At 44.3% G+C, this 20,257-nt stretch overlaps 1 protein-coding gene across 1 annotated transcript; it reads right to left on the bottom strand.

Moving 5' to 3' along the window:
• Positions 1-11,165: 11,165 nt before the first annotated feature.
• rgcc (regulator of cell cycle) lies at positions 11,166-18,367 on the bottom strand. Its single transcript, XM_030081179.1, has 5 exons — positions 18,192-18,367; positions 17,392-17,565; positions 13,354-13,461; positions 12,843-12,905; positions 11,166-11,969 (listed from the first exon to the last, which is right to left on the bottom strand). The coding sequence occupies exons 1-5, from the start codon at positions 18,223-18,225 to the stop codon at positions 11,962-11,964; spliced, it is 387 nt and encodes a 128-aa protein (XP_029937039.1). The 5' UTR covers positions 18,226-18,367; the 3' UTR covers positions 11,166-11,961.
• Between the last annotated feature and the right edge of the window lie 1,890 nt (positions 18,368-20,257).

Here is a 20,257-nt window from a genome sequence, read left to right as displayed (position 1 = left end):
ACACAGAATTGTACCTTTGACTTTTTTTTTTTTTTTTTTTTTTTTTTTTACATCATCCTGAATCAATTCAGTACTATTGCTATTGTACTGATGATTCACACTTGACAACATGGTTAAACTTTAACTCATTCCTTGGCTGAAACTTTGTTATATAATATTGTTGACCAGTAATTGCTAGTTAAATAGCCAACAATAGTGCGTTATCCATAGATGTGTTTACTTGTTACAATTGGCTTTTTCTGCCCTGACTTGTGGCACACAGGCCATATTTTCCATCTGGGATCTGCAGCTCTCCACTTGACTTACAGCTCTCGAAGTTAAACTGAGCAGCATAATTCACTGTTGCTGATAAATCCTGAGAGTTCAGCAGGGGCGAGAAGCGTGCAGTGTCTTGTTAAGGCCTCTGCCGGAGCTTCCTCTCTATCTGGATGTCTGTATACTTGTGCAATGGAACAAGAAGGGGTAACAGGAAGATAGAAGTCTTAGCATGCAGAGGAGCGATGATGAAATGCTTTATTTTGACAGCAATCTATTATTCTTACACTCAGAAGACTCTGCCAGGGCGAATAAGCAGGTAATCTCTGGATCCACAGACAAATTCCTGTTCCTATTCTTTGGCACGGTCAGAGCAGTGAATTGTGAACAAGTGAAGTCTAACAAAGACATCAAACATGCTCTCTCTCTCTCTCACACACACACACAGATATACACGTGTCTTCTAGTTTATTTGCTGCTTGCTTTCTTCTTTTGCCTTGCGTTTTTAGTATTTCGCCTTTTGCCCTGCTTTGTGTGCCCCTCATTTCTCCCTGTAGCCCCTCCCAGCTCGCTCTTACCTGAACACCTGCCCTGATCCCAGTGCTCTCCTAACCAATCAGCTCCCTGCAATGTTCTCCTGTCTTTCCACTTGTATCTCGTTTGCTTGTCAGTCATTCAATGTTTAAGTTATTTTTTTCAGCCCTGTCTTTTTCGGAGAATTCTGTTCAGTTTGCCCGGCAATTCCCATGTTACTATCCTCAGTTGCACACACACACACACACACACACACACACACAGAATAAGCTAAATTTATTATGTTTTAATCACAGGTTCATGCACTTTAGTCAGCCCGACCCATGCTAATTTATTGTCTGAGAAAACAGCAACACTGAAGAACCATAAATCTGGGCAAGAATGGACAGAACCATGGAGGAAACCATGGAACGATAGCTCTTCCCTTCTGTCTGCCACTGTGTTTTTCCAGAAAAAAAAGAAGAAGAAAAAAGAAAAACACACGCACACGGACATATACACACACCAGGCAGGGGGCTGCAACAAAAGACTATAAACACCCCTGTCCTTTGTCTGAGAGAGGACACTGTTTGGCCTGTTTTCACTGCTTCTGTCAGGCGGTAATTATGTGGGGTCATTTCACTGATGCCCTGCAGCCTCTGCTGAAGATGAAAGGGGCTCCTTGGGGTCCTGCAGGCAGAGGTAGGACGAGGAGGGGGGGGCTCCTTGTCATCGGCAAAGGCTCTATTGGTAAGTGATGAGTATTGAGACAATTGCTCTGCTGAAACGGCTCACCTTTCTGTTGACATGACCACATTAATTATGCAATCCTCATTGCCAATTACAAGAAGTGTTCAGTGCTTAAGGAGAAGCTTATTCCTCCTCCACCAAGTGATGTAATTAATATTAGCTGGAATGGGAGACCATCACTCAGTCAGTAAAACAGACTTGGAATAAAGGATAACAACAGAGCTGAAATGAGAGAAAGAAGAAGGTGGGAGGAAGAGGAAAAAATGTGCATAAAATCAAATGCTGATTACATGGACATTCAATGAAATTAAATGCGATAGAAGGCAAGCTCAGTGATTTGATTTGTGCCATCAGCTTCTCTGAATCGTCAATGCATGTATACCAACCCTAGGAGAGGGACATTCAAACTTTTCCCACAGAAAATGCTGAACCAAGTGCCATATGTTTCCACAGCATTAACAGTCAGCACTCTAACTGGATGCAGTCCCAGTGTAGTGCAGTCAAACTAAATGATTGCTTATTGCTGATAAGTCGTTTCAAACATAATATTATCACTTGACTTATTACTCCCTGCAGCAATTCAGTACACTAACTCTACATTATATTGCCTTTCTCTTATAACCCTAATAAATAAAAGCCGCAGCAAGTAGGGAGGTAACTCGCTTGTGTTAGTTTCCCAGCAATAAGTCCCTTAGTTTGAGTGGAGTCTACCACTTCTTGATGTTTCCTCTCTTACCTTAAAAACTCTTAGTCTGTAGTGATCAGAGGAACCAAAGAGAGGGCTCTCAAACCACGTCTCACACCCTGCCATACTCAATGTCCTCAGCTCTTGAACGTGCAATGTGGTTATCTCAACGGAGTTCAGTACAAATGCATGGTTAATTTTTGGTACTGTTTTGACAGAAAAAAAAATCGACACTAGTCCGTGCGTTTGAATAATATCAGCTCGTTAGCTATTTAGCTGGTCAACCAACCACCGTTTGTCAGTTGATTTGCACAATTTGAGGTCTATTTTTTCTCCCAAAATCAGTCCCAACCTTTCTTGATCAAAAACACATTTACAGGCAACGCTAAGCCTGGGACAGCTCAGGAGCTTGGAGGATTGCATTGTGTCTATGTATGTTCATGTGACTTGCACGTTGACCTGGTAACAAAGAAGCCATGCAGTGATTTCTATAATCTGTAGGTAAATGGTGAAAAGAAAGGAAAGCTCCCACCCAGTCAGAAAGGTGAGCTTGTTTCTCCCCTCGGGGTCCAGCTCCCAGAGAGTCTGGTCACGTGTAAACTCAATGCAGCGACCTGTAATGACAGGTTGCTGCTTTGTCCCTAAAACTAAACCCTGACCCACCTTTCTAACCTGGCCAGAGGGCTGAGAGGACAGAGGGAGGAGGGGAAAGAGGGAGGGAGAGAGGGTGGGAGGCCACGGGGGGCAAGATAACTGTGATGGGGAAACAGATCCACCCTCCTTTAGCCCTCCATGCCAGAGGCAGGACAGAGGGCTAAAAGCAGGAGTGGAGGCAAGGAAGATCAAGGCAGGTGTGAAATAACAACAACCAGCACAAACGAGCGAGAAAGGGCTTCACGTGAGATGAGTTGGAAAAGGGAGAGGAGAGTAAGAAAGAAGAAAAGCTCAGATAAGTGAGAGCGGGAGGAGGGATAACAGGAGTCGCCATCTGTCGGAACTTAATTATTAACAATGGCCTTTTGTCTGCTAAAATAATGTTTACTCACCGGTTTTAACAGGCTTTTAAGAGCTTACATCCGTTTCACGATAATGCATCTGGAATCCATAAAATATGCTTGAATTGCTGGTGAAATCTAATGAAGCTCATCATCAGCTCAGACATCCTAAGAGGCTTTTTAAGTGAGGACAATCAGATTTGAGCCTGAGTCATGGGAAACAAATTTTCTATCAGTCAGACAAAAGGGGGAATCCCACCAGCCGCGACTTGAGGCTTCATACAGGGCTGCTCGCTTCGTGAACCTCACGAAATCTCTTCTCTCCCCATTCTCTTTCCTCTCCTAAGAGGGAAAAAAAAAAGACGCCGAAATTGCGGCCGAAATTGCCCGGCGCTATCACCTCAATTATAGCAATTGCATTTTGAACATTTTTTTGGTGCATTTTGATGTCGGGGGAAATGAAGGGGCCAGTGTGGTTGGGTTGTTTACTAGCACTGTGAGAGGCTCTGTGTGCTCCAGCATGAGGCGAGGAACGTGGTTTGGGTGTAATTAAAAAGGCATTTATGGAGGACAGCTTGTCTGTCACTGGCTCAGCTGTATCCCCCCCATCCCTCATTAAAATTAAAGTTGACTATGAATGCTGATCAATAGCTTAATATAATCAATCTTTAAGTGTCGGCCAGGTGAAGAAAGCAGGGGTTTCATATTAAATCTGAGCGTAGCAGTGGGAGAATCCCTTTGCCTTATCAGTTTCAGCCTGACTCAAAGTAACCTCCCTCTCTCTATCTCTGTCTTTCTCCTCTCTCTCTCTCTCTCTCTCTGTCTCTCTCCGTCTCCCTGTTTAATCCGTCCACTGGCAGCGCTGAATAAGATAAGTGCAGACCAGAGAGAGGTCCACAGAGAGAAGAGAGAGTCCATTGTGGCAGCACTGGGGGCCATTTAGGAATTAAGAGGGAACAAATTGTCCTGTTGGATAACATTCCTTCAGAGAGAGAGAGAGAGAGAGAGAAAGAGAGAGAGAGAGAAAGAGAGAGAGAGAGAGAGAGAGATCGCAGGCCGGGCCACAGACTGAAGTTGAACTTATTGTTATAGACTAGAAACTGTACCTGTGAGGTATTGTACAGTAGCTGCAGTATGAGCCAGGATTACAGTGCTATCAGGTGACAGGCCTCTCAGTTTGAATTGTGTCCCTCTGTTGCCCTAAAGACCACTTAAACTTTATCAGGCTCATTACAACAGAGGGCGAACTGTTCTGCCATTACATGATGATTCACGGTCAATTACTCCCTCTCTCTCTCTCCCTCTCTCTCTCTCTCTCTCTCTGAATGTGTGAAGGTAGTGACTCTTATCTGATGCTCTTTATGCATGGACTTCTTTCTCTCTACTTGGCCCTTGTTTAGACTGTAAAAAAAAAAACAAAAAAAAAAACCCTATCCTTCTTATCAAGTAACTTAGTTTCATCTTCAGTTCTCCAGTGTTAAGATCTGTTTTTCTTATAATAAAAACAACAATGAAAAAAAAAAAATCTGTTTTTGTCACTAATCCAGTTCGTTTCCAGTCATTTTCCTGAAATCAGCGGTTTATTCTGCCTTGTTTCGAAATATTTATTTTTGTTGTAAGTTTTTTGTTCACTGAAACAAACCAGCGAAACTGCATTGGAAACAAGTGGGATTACCTCATCTCACCGGCAGATTTTTTTCCCCTTGTTTTAAGAACAACACAATTTTAACCCTGCAGATGACTGATGACTTAAGATGGATTTTTTTTTTTTTTTTTTTTTGCAGTGTGCTGCTCCTTCCCTTGAAGCAGCAGATCCTCTGTAACAAAGTTTCCGCCCACCTCTTAACCCAAAGACCTGCCTAATCTCATGCTTCAAAGGCCATTCTATGCAGGGATGGGGAGCCTTGAGTCTTTTATTCAAAGCTGAGCACGGATAAACTCACTGAGTCTGCTCCACCCTCGCTCTTATCTATGCAAGAGTCCTCACTCCTTGCTCCTGTTCTGTCACTCGCCCTGACAGACTGATAAACTAAAGATGCAAGGTGCCACTGACATGTCCACAGGGATCAAATATGAGGATGGGTGCCCAGTGAGAGCCGAACACTTAAACCCACATCTCTGATAGGCCTACCATCTTTGCTATACCTCCCTCTGTCTGATCACTCTGCTTTTCAAAAGGAGAAATCTAAAAAAGTGCAAGAAAGTGAGCGGAAAAGATGGAAAATTTCACTGAATAAATGTAACGGAGCGGAGTAGGGAAAACTGCGGTCGAGGATGTAGAATCGGGTCAAAAGGGGAGAGAGTTCTCTGGACAGCATGGAGAAACGGAGGGGAAATGGAGAGATCTTTCACTCGTCAGCAGTAGCAACAGATGGGATCCAGACAGCACAGTCTGACAATAGGAAGGAGTGGCCACGACAGCACAGGGCCATCTGGGATCTGCCTGGTACACACACACACACACACACACACACATACACACACATATACAGGGGAACAGTTTGGGTCTGTGGTCTCTATCAGTCTAAATCATGAGGACTTGCCTGTGTGGCCTGAGGAGCACATTTCACACATCACACAGCGTGGCTGTCAGACACAGCAAATTACTATTCATATAATTCAGGCTTTTACGCACTCGCACCCAAAGTGTTACGTGACAGTTTATTAAAAGTACCTTCCTCGTGCTTTTTGATTTTGCCCCATGCAGAAATGCCCCCAAGAATGAAATACTTTAGGTGTCCTTTGTGGAGAGTTCGCGCGAGTTCATGCTGCCACAATACACAATGTGCTCGACTTTCATCTGATAAACGGAGCGCTCTGTCATCACACTTCCTCCTCAGGCCACCACAACTCCCCGACGTCCAGTGACTTATCGATGTGTAAATATAAGGTCATGCTAGTGTGTGATACACTCTGAGCACTCTTGAGTCACAGACTGTCCAATCAGTTGTGTGATCGCCGGTCACTTCAGCCACGTAGAGCGCCTGGATGACTCATCAGCCCTGAGATCATCTGCATGGGATCTAAGCAAAGCTCGCAGCGGTTTTCCACATGTTCAGACAGCTCCTGTTTGAAAACAGAACAGTTAAGCGATTTAAACAGTTCTGTCCCGGTTATCAGTCATATGTGAGTCACAAAGTAACACAAATAGAAAGGAACACACCGCAAAAAATCTCCATCTAACAAGTCTTTCAGTCCATTAGGCATATGAGATAACTGTTTCCAGTATTTTTTTTTTTTTTTTTTTTTTTTTTTTTTTTTTAAATAGTGGGCTGATCGGCCTTATTCTGCCTTGTTTAAACATATTAAGACTGTCTCCCAGAAAAAAAATCCTAGAACACATGAAACTGCATTGGAAATTAGTGATGTTATCCCACTGGCAGATTTTTTCACCTCTTTTAAGAAAAGCATTTTAAGGCTGAATATGAGACTAAATAACAAATACAGATTTTTTGCAGTCAAGAGAAGATACGACACAGTGCCACGCAATCGTCCTCTAGTGTCAACTCTCCAATAATGCAGAAAAATGACACGATAAGACAGAAAAGACATATATTATTTAAGAGCAGGCTAAAGTCTGGATTCCCCCTTGTAAAACCTTGCCAGTGTAACTCAACCTGTAGCTCAGGCTGAAATCAGGAAATTCAGGCTGTGTAAAGTGCAGTAAGTGTAGCCAGGGGAGACAGCTGTGTCCAAACCTTGGCTGGGAATTCATCGGGCCCAAAGCCCAGTGATATCACCACTTCTCTCTCTCCACAAGGCATATAGCCTCATCCTCCTGTCTTGGTTTTGTTCCACTAAAGCTGCATGCAACATCCTGCAACCTCATGCTCTCCATAAACATAAAATGACGTAGCCAAATAATACATTTTTTGTATCATTTAATCGCACACGTGGAAGCTCGGAAACAAAAGAATGCTTTGCCCAAATCACGTATTTGGTGTTTTAAAAATTTTATTTTACAGAAGAGAACCAGGAGGAATTCAGATCTTCAGACTGGCTAAAGCTATTATATAACTGTCAGACTTTGTTCTATTGACACAACATCCTCTGCTATTTCTGCTAAAGAATTTTGAAAATTTTATCTCCCATCCAGTGTACACTTTCCACACTGGATGTTTGCTACCAAACAACCCAAGAAGTCATGAGTCTGTCTTCCCCCTGAAGGAATAAGTCTTTAGAAAGCCATCTAGCACCTGCTGCTGAGCTTTCCATTCAGCCACATGGACGCCCACAGCAATAAATTCACCACAATGTCAGCTCCAACACACCCATGCATTATTCAGACCTCCCAGTGGCCAGTTGCTGGACACTGTGTGATTGTGTGTCAGAGGCATCTGCCTGCTCTGCTCGGTGTGACCATTCCTGAAGGTGGAGAGGAGGCTACATTTCATCATATTAGTGCAATTCAGGCTCATGGGAATCATAAGTTAGTGTGAAATCAGCGCGGACACGGGGAGGGGTCCGTGTTACTAAAGCAACAGCCATCTATTCTTTATCCTCTGCTGTCTTCAGGCGTCCAGGCATATTTCCATTTTAGGTCCGAGATAGCATCACAGGTCATCCACCCTCATTACCAAGTGACTCATTACCAGAGAGTCACTTCAGAGATCCTGTAACGTCTGTGAATATGAAGCACAGAGCTGAATATATTAATATAAAGCTATCTGGGATCATTAGTTCTTTAACCACTTATTCATGTTCACAGGGAGGCTGGGAAAAATCACTCTCACATACGCTCCTGTGAGCAATTTAGAGTCTCCAGCTCACCTGACCTGCATGACATTTCATTTTGCAAAAACAGAAAAATGTACTTTGTGAATGCAAAATACAAAATTTTGTCACAAAAGCCAATACTGCCTCTGCATAAGCCTAAAAGTATTATTTTTTCAGTTAATATTACCTGGAAAAAATGTGGTTTGTAGAAATGAATACAGTTGGGAATTTTTTTTTGCAAACAAATTGTTCTGGGAGGAAAGCCAGGTGAGAAACACAGGTGAGAACGTAGAGACTCCCTTCAAATCCACATGCAAACACACAGATGCACGTAAACCTATGCAAATACACTAACAGGCACCAACACGTGCACAGATATTCACATGTAGAGACATACATAAATACATACATACATGCTTCATTCCTCACGACACACACGTGCACACATGCAGTATATGCATGTGCAAACATACAAAATATAGCATAAACACGTGCACAAACAAACACATACTCACACACATGTACATTTGGACGTAAATACACACTGATATTAATGTTCTCCTCCTCTTGAACTGCCAGCAGAGACATCTGGCTAGCAGTGATGTGAAGACCCAGTGGTAAGCTGAACCTGATATTTGGCTCTGTGTATTTCTGTCTCTTTGTGATGTGGACACACATCTGTGTCTGTCTCTGCCCAGCCTATTCATAGAAAGACCACTTCAGCAGTCTTCAGGGGCCTCCGTAGGAATTCTGCTTGACTCCTCACTGTGAAGACCGGTGACTGACACACACCACGATGACAAGTTTTAGTGTTGGGATATTTTTCTCTCTCCTCCATCCGTGCACCCCTTCATTCCTTCAACCTGGCCTTCGGTCTCCGAGGCCTGTGTCCGCTTCTTATGTCTGCGCTTTTCCCATCTTTCGCCCTGTTAATCCCGTCCTGTCTGCACCCTTATCTGCCTTTATCCATCGCCCACCACCCACCTCCCTCTGTTCTTTTTGCTCCTGGCTGTCTCTCCTACTTTCCCACACTTCCAGCCCTGTGTGTATGGTCTGTCCACGGCCAGGAGCTGGCTCCAGGGCCGAGCCACGCTGCCAAAAAGATGCCCACTGCTGCCAAGTAGCAAGGTTGTTTTAGAAGAGGAGGCAACGCCACCCGAGGGGGATCATGTATTGAGTCAACATGGTCTCGCATGGCAGTGCCCGCTGGCCCCTCCCACCCCTTCGACTACCATGGTACAGGACAATGCAAACAGGTGGACAGGCCGTGCAGTACAGCGCGGCGAGCTCTGCCTCTGCCGGCTGCCTCCCTCTGCCAACTTTACTAAAGAAACAAAATGGAGACGGGTGTCTGTGCCAGCTTCCTGCCCTCCGATTAACGCAGACTCACATGCTGTGGTACTGGGCTGGCCAGATCCACAGGCTGCTGTGAGTGGCAGCCACGCACTGCTGTGAGGGACTGGCAGCTTGTAGATTGAGGCCTCGTTTGAGCGCTTGAAAAGATGACACTTCCCTCCCTCCCTCCCTCCCTCCCGCGCCAAAGTAATTGTCGAGTTTTCATGGGTGAAATGAAATGAAAAGGCTGCATGGATAAGATCGGTAACCGTCTGAGGGAAGGCGAGGGTATTAGACCCTCCTTTACATCTGGTTACCAGCCAACTCCAGACAGAGAGCCACATTAGAGCGCACTTTAGTTTAAGTGACATGGATCAGAATAGAACGGCCTCGTTTCATTGGGGTCCCTGGACAGTCTGCACCTGCTGTAACGGAGCCCAAATGGAGCCAATATGGAAGTGCGTCTGCCCACAGTTGTATCACCTTTAACCCCTGGCGGTCAACTGACCAGGGGGCGTCCCCCATCATGGAACTGCTTCAGCCACACCTGCCGCTGGGCCGCAGAGGGGCCTCACCCTCCTGTGTCCCTCCTCCTCTGGAAATAGACCCAGTCGGTACACAAGTTACATAACTACCTGCTTTGTTGAGTGGTTGATTAATGAGCACAGGAGGCAGGACACTTGTAATATCTATTTCAGTGTGTGTGTGGGCATGTGTGTGTTTTTTACATGTTCTTATGAGCAAGCAAACCATTACTACAATGTCATGTAATCTAATTCAGTTAATTCTCCAATCTTTGAAAAATGGCTGCAGCTATTAATTTTATTTATTTATGCAAAAAAGTGCTATCTAAATAAATAAATAAATGAGCAAATAAATGAATGAATAAATAAATAAATGAACATGGTTACAGATTACATTCGCACAAAGCAAAATGCCGGCCTGAAACATCAAGTCAGAACAACTAAAAGCAGCTCTCCTTGCCTCGGTTTGCCTGCCTGCGTCTAAAGCGCTGAGATGGCCTTGGTCCTGAAAAGTGAGCCGAGAATTGCGAGGGAGTGTCAGAGATCAGCGGGTCATTGAATCACAGACAGAGAGAGAGAGAGAGAGACAGGGGGAGCACACAAAGGGAAGGAAGGGGGGGCCGGGAGAAGGAGTGGGCGGTGCCAAATCGGTGGTGAGGAGCCAGCTGTCAGTCAGAAATCTCCACCATGTTACCACCTCCTCTCAGTCGGACCGCAGCGCTATTCCATATTCTTTAAGAAATCAATACTCGCGTGTCAGATTGGACTTTAATGAATTGCACTGTATTGATCTATAAAATGCTCTCTATTTTTTTGCCCAGCACGCACTAAAATCAATAAAAACTCTGCTGCTGGACTTAACTGTAGGTCAGATATACAGGGTGTCCATAAAGTCTCTTTACAATTTAACAAATTTATTACAAAAGCAAATGCATAGATCTGTGGAAATTATTACAAAATGAGGAGTAGATACTGATTTTTTTATTTTTTTTTGCCTCATTTAATACACCTCTATATGGGCACCATCAAGACGGTACTCGATTTCTTGCCATGTTCGCTGTAGCATAGCCTCATCAGTGGGTGCAGTGGCATCAGTGATCTTTTGCTTCAGGTCGTCGATGTCCAATGTGATTAAAAACTTTGATAACCACTGAGTACATAGAACAAATCTGATTAACATATCTCATCAATTGCTTTTGTAATAGATTTTTTTAAATTGTAAAGAGACTTTGTGGACACCCTGTACTGTAGTGGTGAGTAGAGAGGCAGACTGTAATGGCTGGACAGACTGAACTCAACGTTTTGCACATCAGGGTTAAGTTACTGACACAACTGAGTTGAAGCCCAAACAAACAGAAAGCCAAGTCAAAAATGAAGAGAGGAGGCGTGTGATAAAAGAACAATCTTTCATACTTTAATATTATCTCTGGCAGACATTAGCGGTATTAAATACACTGTATTGCTTTCCAGTTTTTGTTCAGAGAGGATTAAGATTTCAGTTCACATTTGTTAAGAAGCATGAAACCAACTTTACTCCAGTCAACGAGCGTCAAACCTTAGTCTGACCAAAGACGTCCTCTTAACACCAAGGCAAATAGAATTTGAAACAATTATTATTTACATAAGATACAAAAATATATTTCACAGAAAAAAAAAAACATTTTATGGATAAATTTACAATAACCAGCTCTATAAAATTACAAATATACTTCTATTATAAAAAGCCATTTTTTAAATACTCTTCCAGCTCAAGTTTTGGATGAGGGGGTGTAGCCTGACCTGTGTGTGTGTGTGTGAGAAGGGGTGATTTGTAATTCTGACAATATGTTTTCCAATGGGTTTTCTGCAGCATATTTTTCTTCCTCTTCATTCCTCACCACCTTTCAGAGTCCATTAGCATACGACTATTCTCAAGACTATTTACCTACACTGTTAATTTTGACCCTTGCTGCAGTCCTTACAGTCCAGGTGGCCTGGGTGGTGTACAGCTCTGCAGACTAACTAAAGGAGGGATCTGGCTAGACCTGATGTCGTGGTGGAGTCTCTTGGCAGCTGCTGTGCCATCCAGCTGTTTCCTGTTGGGCGGTTGCCGGTGTTGTGGGGGTGTGTGGTGGGCGATCCAGACATCCACTCCCTCCATCCCTCATGGCTACACTCCAAAATGGGTCTGAGTCTCCGTGTCTCCATGTCACATGCCTAAGAACAGACAGACAGGCTTCTTGTTAGGGCAGGGCTTCTTGCTCCTTGGTCGCCAGCTCTATTCCTGGCAAACGTGGACGTTCAGCTTTTACAGGCTGGTCATCATAAACACTGGTGGACCTAATAAACACCCCATTCTGTGGGACTAACAGGGGGCTGGCTGACCGCCTGGCTGCCTGAATGTCCAGCTTTACCAAGAAGGGGCTTGTGAGTTGTGAAAGAGGGATATTCAGCAATCAGACACACAGGAAAGAGGAAAAAGCAAGGCAGCGGGGAAAACAACAGTAAAACAAGGAAGTGTTTTGGTTCCCCCGCTCCCGTCTCATTCCATTCCTGGTATTAACAGTTGGATTCCCAGCCCAGGTTTTACACCAGCACACATTCCATGTGCTTTGATGCAAGTTCCAACATTCACAAGCCCTGTAGTAAAGTCAAGGTCCAAAACAAATAAACTGCACTACATTAGTGTGTTACCCACGGCGTTCTATAAGGTACTAAACTACTGCCTCTCGGATTACACTGGTACATGCATGTACATGTGCACGCACAGCTCAGTGTGTGTGTGTGTGTGTGAAAAAGAGAAGACAGTGGAAAATGCACAATGAGTCTCGGGGCTTTCGATGCTGAGTGACGGGTGAAAAGGGATACACTGCCTGTCTCTCCAGCACAACCCCAGAGGCCTCCTGGTTCACTTTAGTCCTGACACATCATTGTTTCTTAGAAACCTCGGCGTAGGGACTTCTGTGTCACTTTATGAGCAGTCGTTAGCATAGCTCACATAGGGAACAAATGCTCCTGCTTATCCCAAATAGTGGGCAGCGCCAGCTAATTCATCATGAGTTCTGATAGCAAAGATGCATTAGCACTTACTCGCTAATGTCTTGTCAAGGTCGGCGATGAAGTCCTCCAGTTCTTTAGTGTCGCCGAGTTTGGCTGCAGAGACAAGGAAGAAAAGACAGAGATTAAGACTTCTGACTGAGGTCTATTAACACCCTAAGCACAGCACAAAGCAAAAACAGCTAATGCTGTCAAAGAGCTGCTGTAATAGGAGAAAAAATGAAATTGCATCTGTCACAGGTGTCTTTAATAACAAGACATAAAAAAGACGTCTAGACATGGTGACATCTTTAATCACAAGGTATAAGACAGCAAATAGGACCAGCTTTGAGTTGTTTTTTTATGTACAGTAAGTTTATCTTTCACTATATTTGTTATGTGCAATGCATCTCACTCTGAGCTTTGTTTCATTACAGCTGTACACACCTGAGTGTTGAACGACAGCTAGTCAATAGTTAAACAGGGAAAACATTTGCATAATGGAGAGTCAACCTGAGAGTGTGTGAGTGTGCGTGTGTGTTGAAGCATGAAGCATGTAGTTCACCTTTGGGTGACAAGAGGGGGGGTGAAGTGGTGGCAGGGGAGAGCACGGTGGGCGAGTTCAGTCTCTCGTCGCTGAAGCTGAAGCTGTTTCTGTTGAGCGACTCTGCACCTGAAAGACAGAAAATACAGACAAAAACAGAGGCACAGATTAAATGACTGCTTAAGGTGTCCCAAGAAGCCCCTTTGAAAACACCCACCAGCTCTGGATCTAACACACTCGCACTCGCACAAGTGGAGCAGCCGTTTCTGATCTGTGTCAGTGGAGCAACGTCGGTGTGTAATCAATGCATTCTCTCCTAATGACAGCCTTCCTCGATGGCCTGTCACATACATGCATGTGCATGTACACACACAAACACATACATATACACACATAGTACAGATATTTTACAGTTTAAGAGTTGCAACCTGAGCAGATGTGTTGGCTGCACGTGACAGCAAACTGTTCTTTTACCTTTATCCACCCAAAAGCAAAACTTTCATTTTTGAGCTGAATAACACTTTGTGTAAAACTGCACCTCACTGGAGGAATATAGAGCCAATACCAGCATGTGCAACTGTAAGTCTGTCAGCAGCCAGCTCTACATTGTGGCAGTTCATGACAGCAATACAGTGTGTTGGCCTGAGCACAGAGCACTCCAGAGTCAGACAACACTTCCCCTGCTCTTCAGCAAGATTTATCCCTGACACGTTTAGAGGCTGATACTGGAGCAGAGCACAGCCCAGTGTGGGACATGGACCGGGCTGCTGTTTCTGCCTCATCCTGCCTCTCCATACAACCCCAAACCTCTGAATGGCTGGTTATATAAATGATATAATGGCCACTTTGATTCTGCCAGACCATATTTCAAGCTGCCACAGAATATGACATATTTTTTTGTCTGGTAAGAAATGGAGGCAGTGAGAGGAAAGAGAGTAGAGACAGACCTTTTATGGGATGAGCTCCATGTGACCGCTGTATGAAATAAAAAATACAATAGCTATGTTTCTGTCCTGCAGGTTCGCATTTCAGCAGTCTGTCTCACGCCATTTCCCTAAAACAACTTTGCTGACACACATCAACTGGTGAAGTTGCTGGATAGAGGCATCAGCCTTGCCAGCCATATCTAGGCGAGTACAAAGTGAGTGTGTGTGAACATAAGCAGATTAGGGAGCACTTAAAGCTGTCCACTTCTATCTCGCTCCTCTTTGCAGAGCTCCAGTGGACCCTGACAGAGTGTCTCAGATGTCGAGCACTTACCTAGTCCTCCTCTCTCACCCGTACCACTCCCACCAGCCAGCACTAAGCACACAGCGTGAGGAAGGAGACGCCACACACAAAGAGGGAGCCCATCCAGACACACACGCACACACACACACACACACACACATAGCTGTGGTCTATGATGATAAACATCAGTGTTTGACTTGGTGATGGAGCGCTCTCGTTCCTCAGCTATGAACTAGACTTCCTGGTCTGCTGTTTAACTCTGTTTCTCACTCTTTTGCCATCTCTCTTTCTCTGTATTTCCCTCTCTCTCTCTCTCTCTCTCTCTCTCTCTCTCTCTCCCTCCCCCTCTCCTTCTGTAATGCAATCTTGTACTTCTATCTTCGTGAGGACATTTTATTCATTTTTTACAGCCTTCTACAGCCTTTCCATAACTGAATCAAAACCAGTGCATGCCTAACCCAAACCCTCACCTAAACCCTACTCTAAACCTAATTCTAACCTTAACCCTAAACTTAACCAATAAGCCAGAATTTGCCTTTGTAAAATGTTCTCACTTCCCAAAAATGCTGGTTAAAAACGCATTCTTTGTCCCCACTATGTAGCATTTAAGAAAGTACACACACACACACACACACACACACACACACACACACACACACACACACACACACACACACTCCTCTCCCTCTCTCCCTCTCTCTCTCTAGGGTGCATCCCCAAGACCTTGCACTGTTCTGTCCTTTATCCACGCCCTCAGCGGTCCATCCATCAGGCTACAACACAATGGGCCATCCCTGCATGGGACAGGTCCCTCTACAATAGACTGCCATGGAGAAGACAGGGCTCACACAGGAATCTAATCCATCCTGGCAAATCAACAAGCTCATTAGGAGAAGAGACACAGGCTCAGACACCTTCCCTCTGTTTTTTATCACTGAAGTTATTATTTTGAGGTGTTGTTAGTTGTAATGTGGTAATTACATCAATGTTAGGTGGTTTGATAAACATTGCTGGGACTTACAGTACTTGCATAAAACCACTGCAACCCAGTTATTATGTAATGACTTAAAAAAAAAAAAAAAAAAAACAGCATGACTTTACTGAAGCAATTGCCCTCTTATTACATATGTTTTTACGTAAGAGAAAACACCAACAATTTCACAGCGCCTGATTCTCTGTCTGGAGTCTCACATGTGTGTGACTGCAGGGCGGTGTGGCCTGCGATTAACTGGACATCCCCTCTTCATCCTTAAACTGTTCCACAGGCTGTCTTTCCAGAACACTTAAGACTATAAAGAGCTTTTCACATCTTCTCTTGGAAATCCCAACCTACTCGTAAGTGGTTGGGAAATTAAACAACTTTGCACATGGGGACCTGGTGCATATTTCTGTCTGTATGTCAGCCTATGAGGCTATCACATTTGGGCTTGGGCCTGCCTGAGGTCAGCAAAGCAGCTGGGTAAGCAGGTCTTTAAAATACTGTATGGTATGGTAATGTACAGCCTGGAGCCTGCAGAAGAGGGTCATACAGTTAGCTATATAACAATAAAACTTTAGACAGCCACAAAACCGTGGCTGCCTCTCAATATGGGGGCAGGTCTGCCAAAATATGCAGCAGTAGCTCAATCTAATGCCAAGATCTCTGGACCAAGATCAAGGATTTCTCTTTCTCTCTATCGCTCTGTGGCTCTCCATGTGTAGCTGCATATGTGTGTCTGCGTGTGGGTGTGTGATACAGTTTGCCAGCAGACCGAGCCGGTCACTTGACTGCATACGATAAGATAGTGCACACGAGGCAAGTACTGCAGGGCAGGGGAGGAGAAGGAGGAGTGCTGACTCCAATAGGGGAGTAGCATTAATGACACAAAGTACACAGCAGATAATGACCTGACCGCCCTGTTAGGCCTCATGCCAAAGTGGGTAGAATTCCTTCAGACCATCAGTCACAGCAGAATGACTGGTCGGGATTTTTAGGGCAGACCATCAGACTGCAATAACTACAAATAATTTCCATCACTCTGGATTTCCATTCTGCAGTCTGGATCCTCGGTAAAGGCCTGAGTGCTGCTCCATTCTTCCGCTAATGCTTGAGTTTTTATTGCTCTGTTTCGAGGCATTTACACCTTGCCTGGTTTCAGCAGCCCCTGTTTGTCTGTATGCCATATGCTGCAGTGATTGATGTGTCTTATTATGTTCAATGGTGTCTAGTTTCATTGTGTTTTGACTGTTCTTATTAAGTCTGTGTGTTACTTGAATAAATCCTGTCTGAAACCAAAGAACAGTGGTCAACTGGATTGTTTATCCATGTATCACAAGGATATCTCAACCATCACTGGGCTAAAGGTGGGGCTAATGATGCATCTCACCATTGCAGCTCAAGGGCATTTTTTTTTTTCAAAACTGCCCTTATCAGCCCAAGGAAATGGTCAATAACCAAAAAGCAAAGGCAGAGCAACAATTCCTGATCTGTACACACACACATATATGAAGAGAGAGAGAGAGAGAGAGAGAGAGAGAGAGAGAGAGAGAGAGAGAGAAAGAAAGAGAGGAGCTCCCCCAAGGCTGTACAAAATGTCCTACTGTACATAGATAATTTGTTACACTAAGTAATAATTATATTGTAACAGTCCTCATTGCTCCACTTAGGCCTCATACATTTGTCACGCTCATGTAACATTTGGAGGTTTTGAAGGCAAAGATGCAAGCACTCTCCCACATCCCCGGCTTTAAAGAACTGAAGCCCTGAGCTATTAAAGTATTATACAGTATCTGCGGGGCCACTGGCGGGGTAAGGGGCCCCTGGTGTCCTAACTAGTGTTGTCTGCTTACTCTCTGAGTCGCTGATGCCGCTGTCACTGACGCTGGCGCTGCTCCTCCTCTTCATGGTCTTCAGGTGCTCGTCGTACCTGAAGTGGCGCTTGTCCACCGGCGACGTGAAGTCCTCGATCACCGCGTCAAACTCACACAGCACGTCGCTCAGGTCCTCCTCGTCGATGAACTTCGCTGCAAGGAAAAATGAGAAAGGAAAAATGCATGAGAACAGACACGTCTGCAGGAGCTGACGCACAGTCAGTTTTCCCAGTGAACTCAGGATTTGCAAAATCCCACCTCCAAACAGCCTAACTTACAGAATAACTGGGACATGTTATTGTAGTAATGGGAATACACTATAGGACTATTAATATTTTAAGAGGAAATTCCTAATTAGGAAAATTCCTAAAGGTAAACTCAACTGAAGACATTGGAAAACTCCTTTTTGGAATAGCCTCTCACAGGAAAAGTATAGAAGAAATATGGAAAACTTAGAGGGATATCCGACCAAAGGAGACAAAATACCATAAAACACAAAATGACCATCAGAAACTCACACACACTTGAAGTGCCTGCACAAATATTAAAGTGACACCATTTGAACCATGGAGGAAAAAAACTAAAATGACATTATGATGTTGTCACTATAAACCAACTGTTCAGTACAAAACACACAAGTCCCTATAAGAAGGTAGAGGGTTCTGGTTGAGGGTTTTTTTTTATGTAACAGAGAGCAGTTAAGTGCGTCTGTCAAACTGTCTACATGCCAGGATCAATAAGGTGAAAAAGTGGGAAAAGGAAGGGGGGAGAAAACTTACATTTGCCCTGGGATTTCAGCTTGGGAGACTTCATTCTTCCTGCGTGGTGGATGCAATCTGCTTTGAGATCCAGTATTCCTCTGAAATATCTGCGTTATGTCCCACAGCGGTAAAGTCCCACACTGTCCTCCTGTGTGAGGAGCTGCCACTCCTGCAAGCCTCAACTATCCCGCCGTCCGAGGACTGGCTTTTTAATCTGCACAGCGCTGTGGGGGCGGTGACAAGGAGGGAGAGAGAGAGAGAGAGAGAGAGAGAGAGAGAGAGAGAGAGAGAGAGAGAGAGAGAGAGAGAGAGAGAGAGAGACTTTGAGTCAGGCTGAAGGCAAAGGGATTCCCCCCATTGCTGCTTTCAGACACCAAGGGTGTGTGTGTGTGTGTGTGTGTGTGTGTGTTGGGAGGGGGGGCATTGAGCATATCAGCCCTTCCCGGTTGAAGTTACACTCCCCTGGCGTGTCCCTCATAAAAAAGTATGTTTGTAAACAACTTATGTGTCACTTGGCAGGCAGAGATGTAATACAGATATATTTATAGCCGCGACCATGTGCTCTTCATATTTTATCCGGGCACATTTTGACAGAACGAGGCCAAATTGTAAATAATATGCAGCCAAAACATTTAAGCACCGGCCAGTCTCTTTGGCTCTACTCTTAAATCCTGGTCTCATGGTGACATGGGCCCTGAAGCTGAGATGAGAGCACCGTGATATGTCAGCTAAGGAAATTTATTGTGGGATGTGGGCCTGATACCAGCCTTGAGTTTCATTCACAGTTTCAGAAATTGCCTGTATAGTTGATAGTGACCGATGTGTCCCGGAGAGGGGCTCCTAATTTGGGATGGGGGGCCGCCCAGGGGTCCTTAAAGAGGTCCCGTTGGGTCCCCAGCTAAAAGAGGAATAGTTTAATTTTAATTTACTTTTTCTGAGGAAGGTACTGGGAGACAATATTATAGGAACAGCTTTTCTTATCAGAGGCATCACTCTCCCCAAATGTAATTTCTATACAATCAACAGCTGCCCAGAAGGCCTAGTGTATCACATCCAGCTGACATCTCCTCAGATGATCTCACAGACAAAATCTGTAAAATCAGGGATCCATGTTCTGATTTGATCTGATCTTAAGGTGAAAACGTTTGGGAACCTCTGGTCTCACTCTGTTTCCCATGAAAGTGAGGTTGGGGCGACATCTGGTGGTCTGAGGTGAAAACTACACATAATGATAAATTCACAGTCACTGTTAGGTCTGGTAGGATCATTATCTCAGCACTGAAAAAATGCCCCAAAAGCATTCAAATGTGCTGGTGTGCCTAAGAGGCTGTATTATTTTCATTAGGTCCTTGCTGACCCAACATTTCTAAAATGCCTCTGGTGGTAACTTTTATAAGGCCAGCTCATGGCTCATACATTACTGCTGTTATTTTTCAGTGCAGCTGAAATGGATGATTGCCGTTTCCCCTTTTGACATTTCTCTGTAGCTACTAATTGCCAGTTAAGCTCTTTCAAAGGCTAGGGGGGAAATTCATGTCAGCGGTTTTACAATCACCTGTGCCTCCCTCTAAGGCCCTATCCTCCTCAATCTTATATGTGGTTGATACCACTTACACGGTTGTGTATTTGAAGTTCCCACGTTACAGTTTATGTCATCCTAAAAAGGTGGATAAGATGTAGGCCTATTCTGAAAACTGAATTTAGATGGATTTGCCTTCCACTAAATCCCCAGATTAAGTTTTGGAATATTTGTTGGACATCTTTATTTTAGGCTCAAGAGCTTTAGGATGTAATGTTACTGTAACAGGGGATACTAAATGTCTCTTAGGAATAAGTTTCTTAGGTCGTAGAAAGAAGCGAGCTGTTATTGGCAATTTTGATTTAACTCATAGCTGGCAGGCATGTCACACCATTTAACTAGTTTTCTCTTGTTTCTTAGACATGTAGAGGATGTGGCGTCCTTTTTCCAAGATTTTGAATTTGTCAAATTGACTTTCCAATGGGTGGCTGTCGCTTAAGCTCCTGTTTTGGCAAGTATCCGCCTGCTGCAGTGTGCTTGAGTGAGTAACTGAATCCATACCAGC

This window comes from Myripristis murdjan, chromosome 21 (genome assembly GCF_902150065.1).
Source record: "Myripristis murdjan chromosome 21, fMyrMur1.1, whole genome shotgun sequence".
Taxonomy (NCBI): Eukaryota; Metazoa; Chordata; class Actinopteri; order Holocentriformes; family Holocentridae; genus Myripristis; species Myripristis murdjan.
Note: the sequence above shows the minus strand (reverse complement) of the source record. Positions and strands in the feature narration are given on the sequence as shown.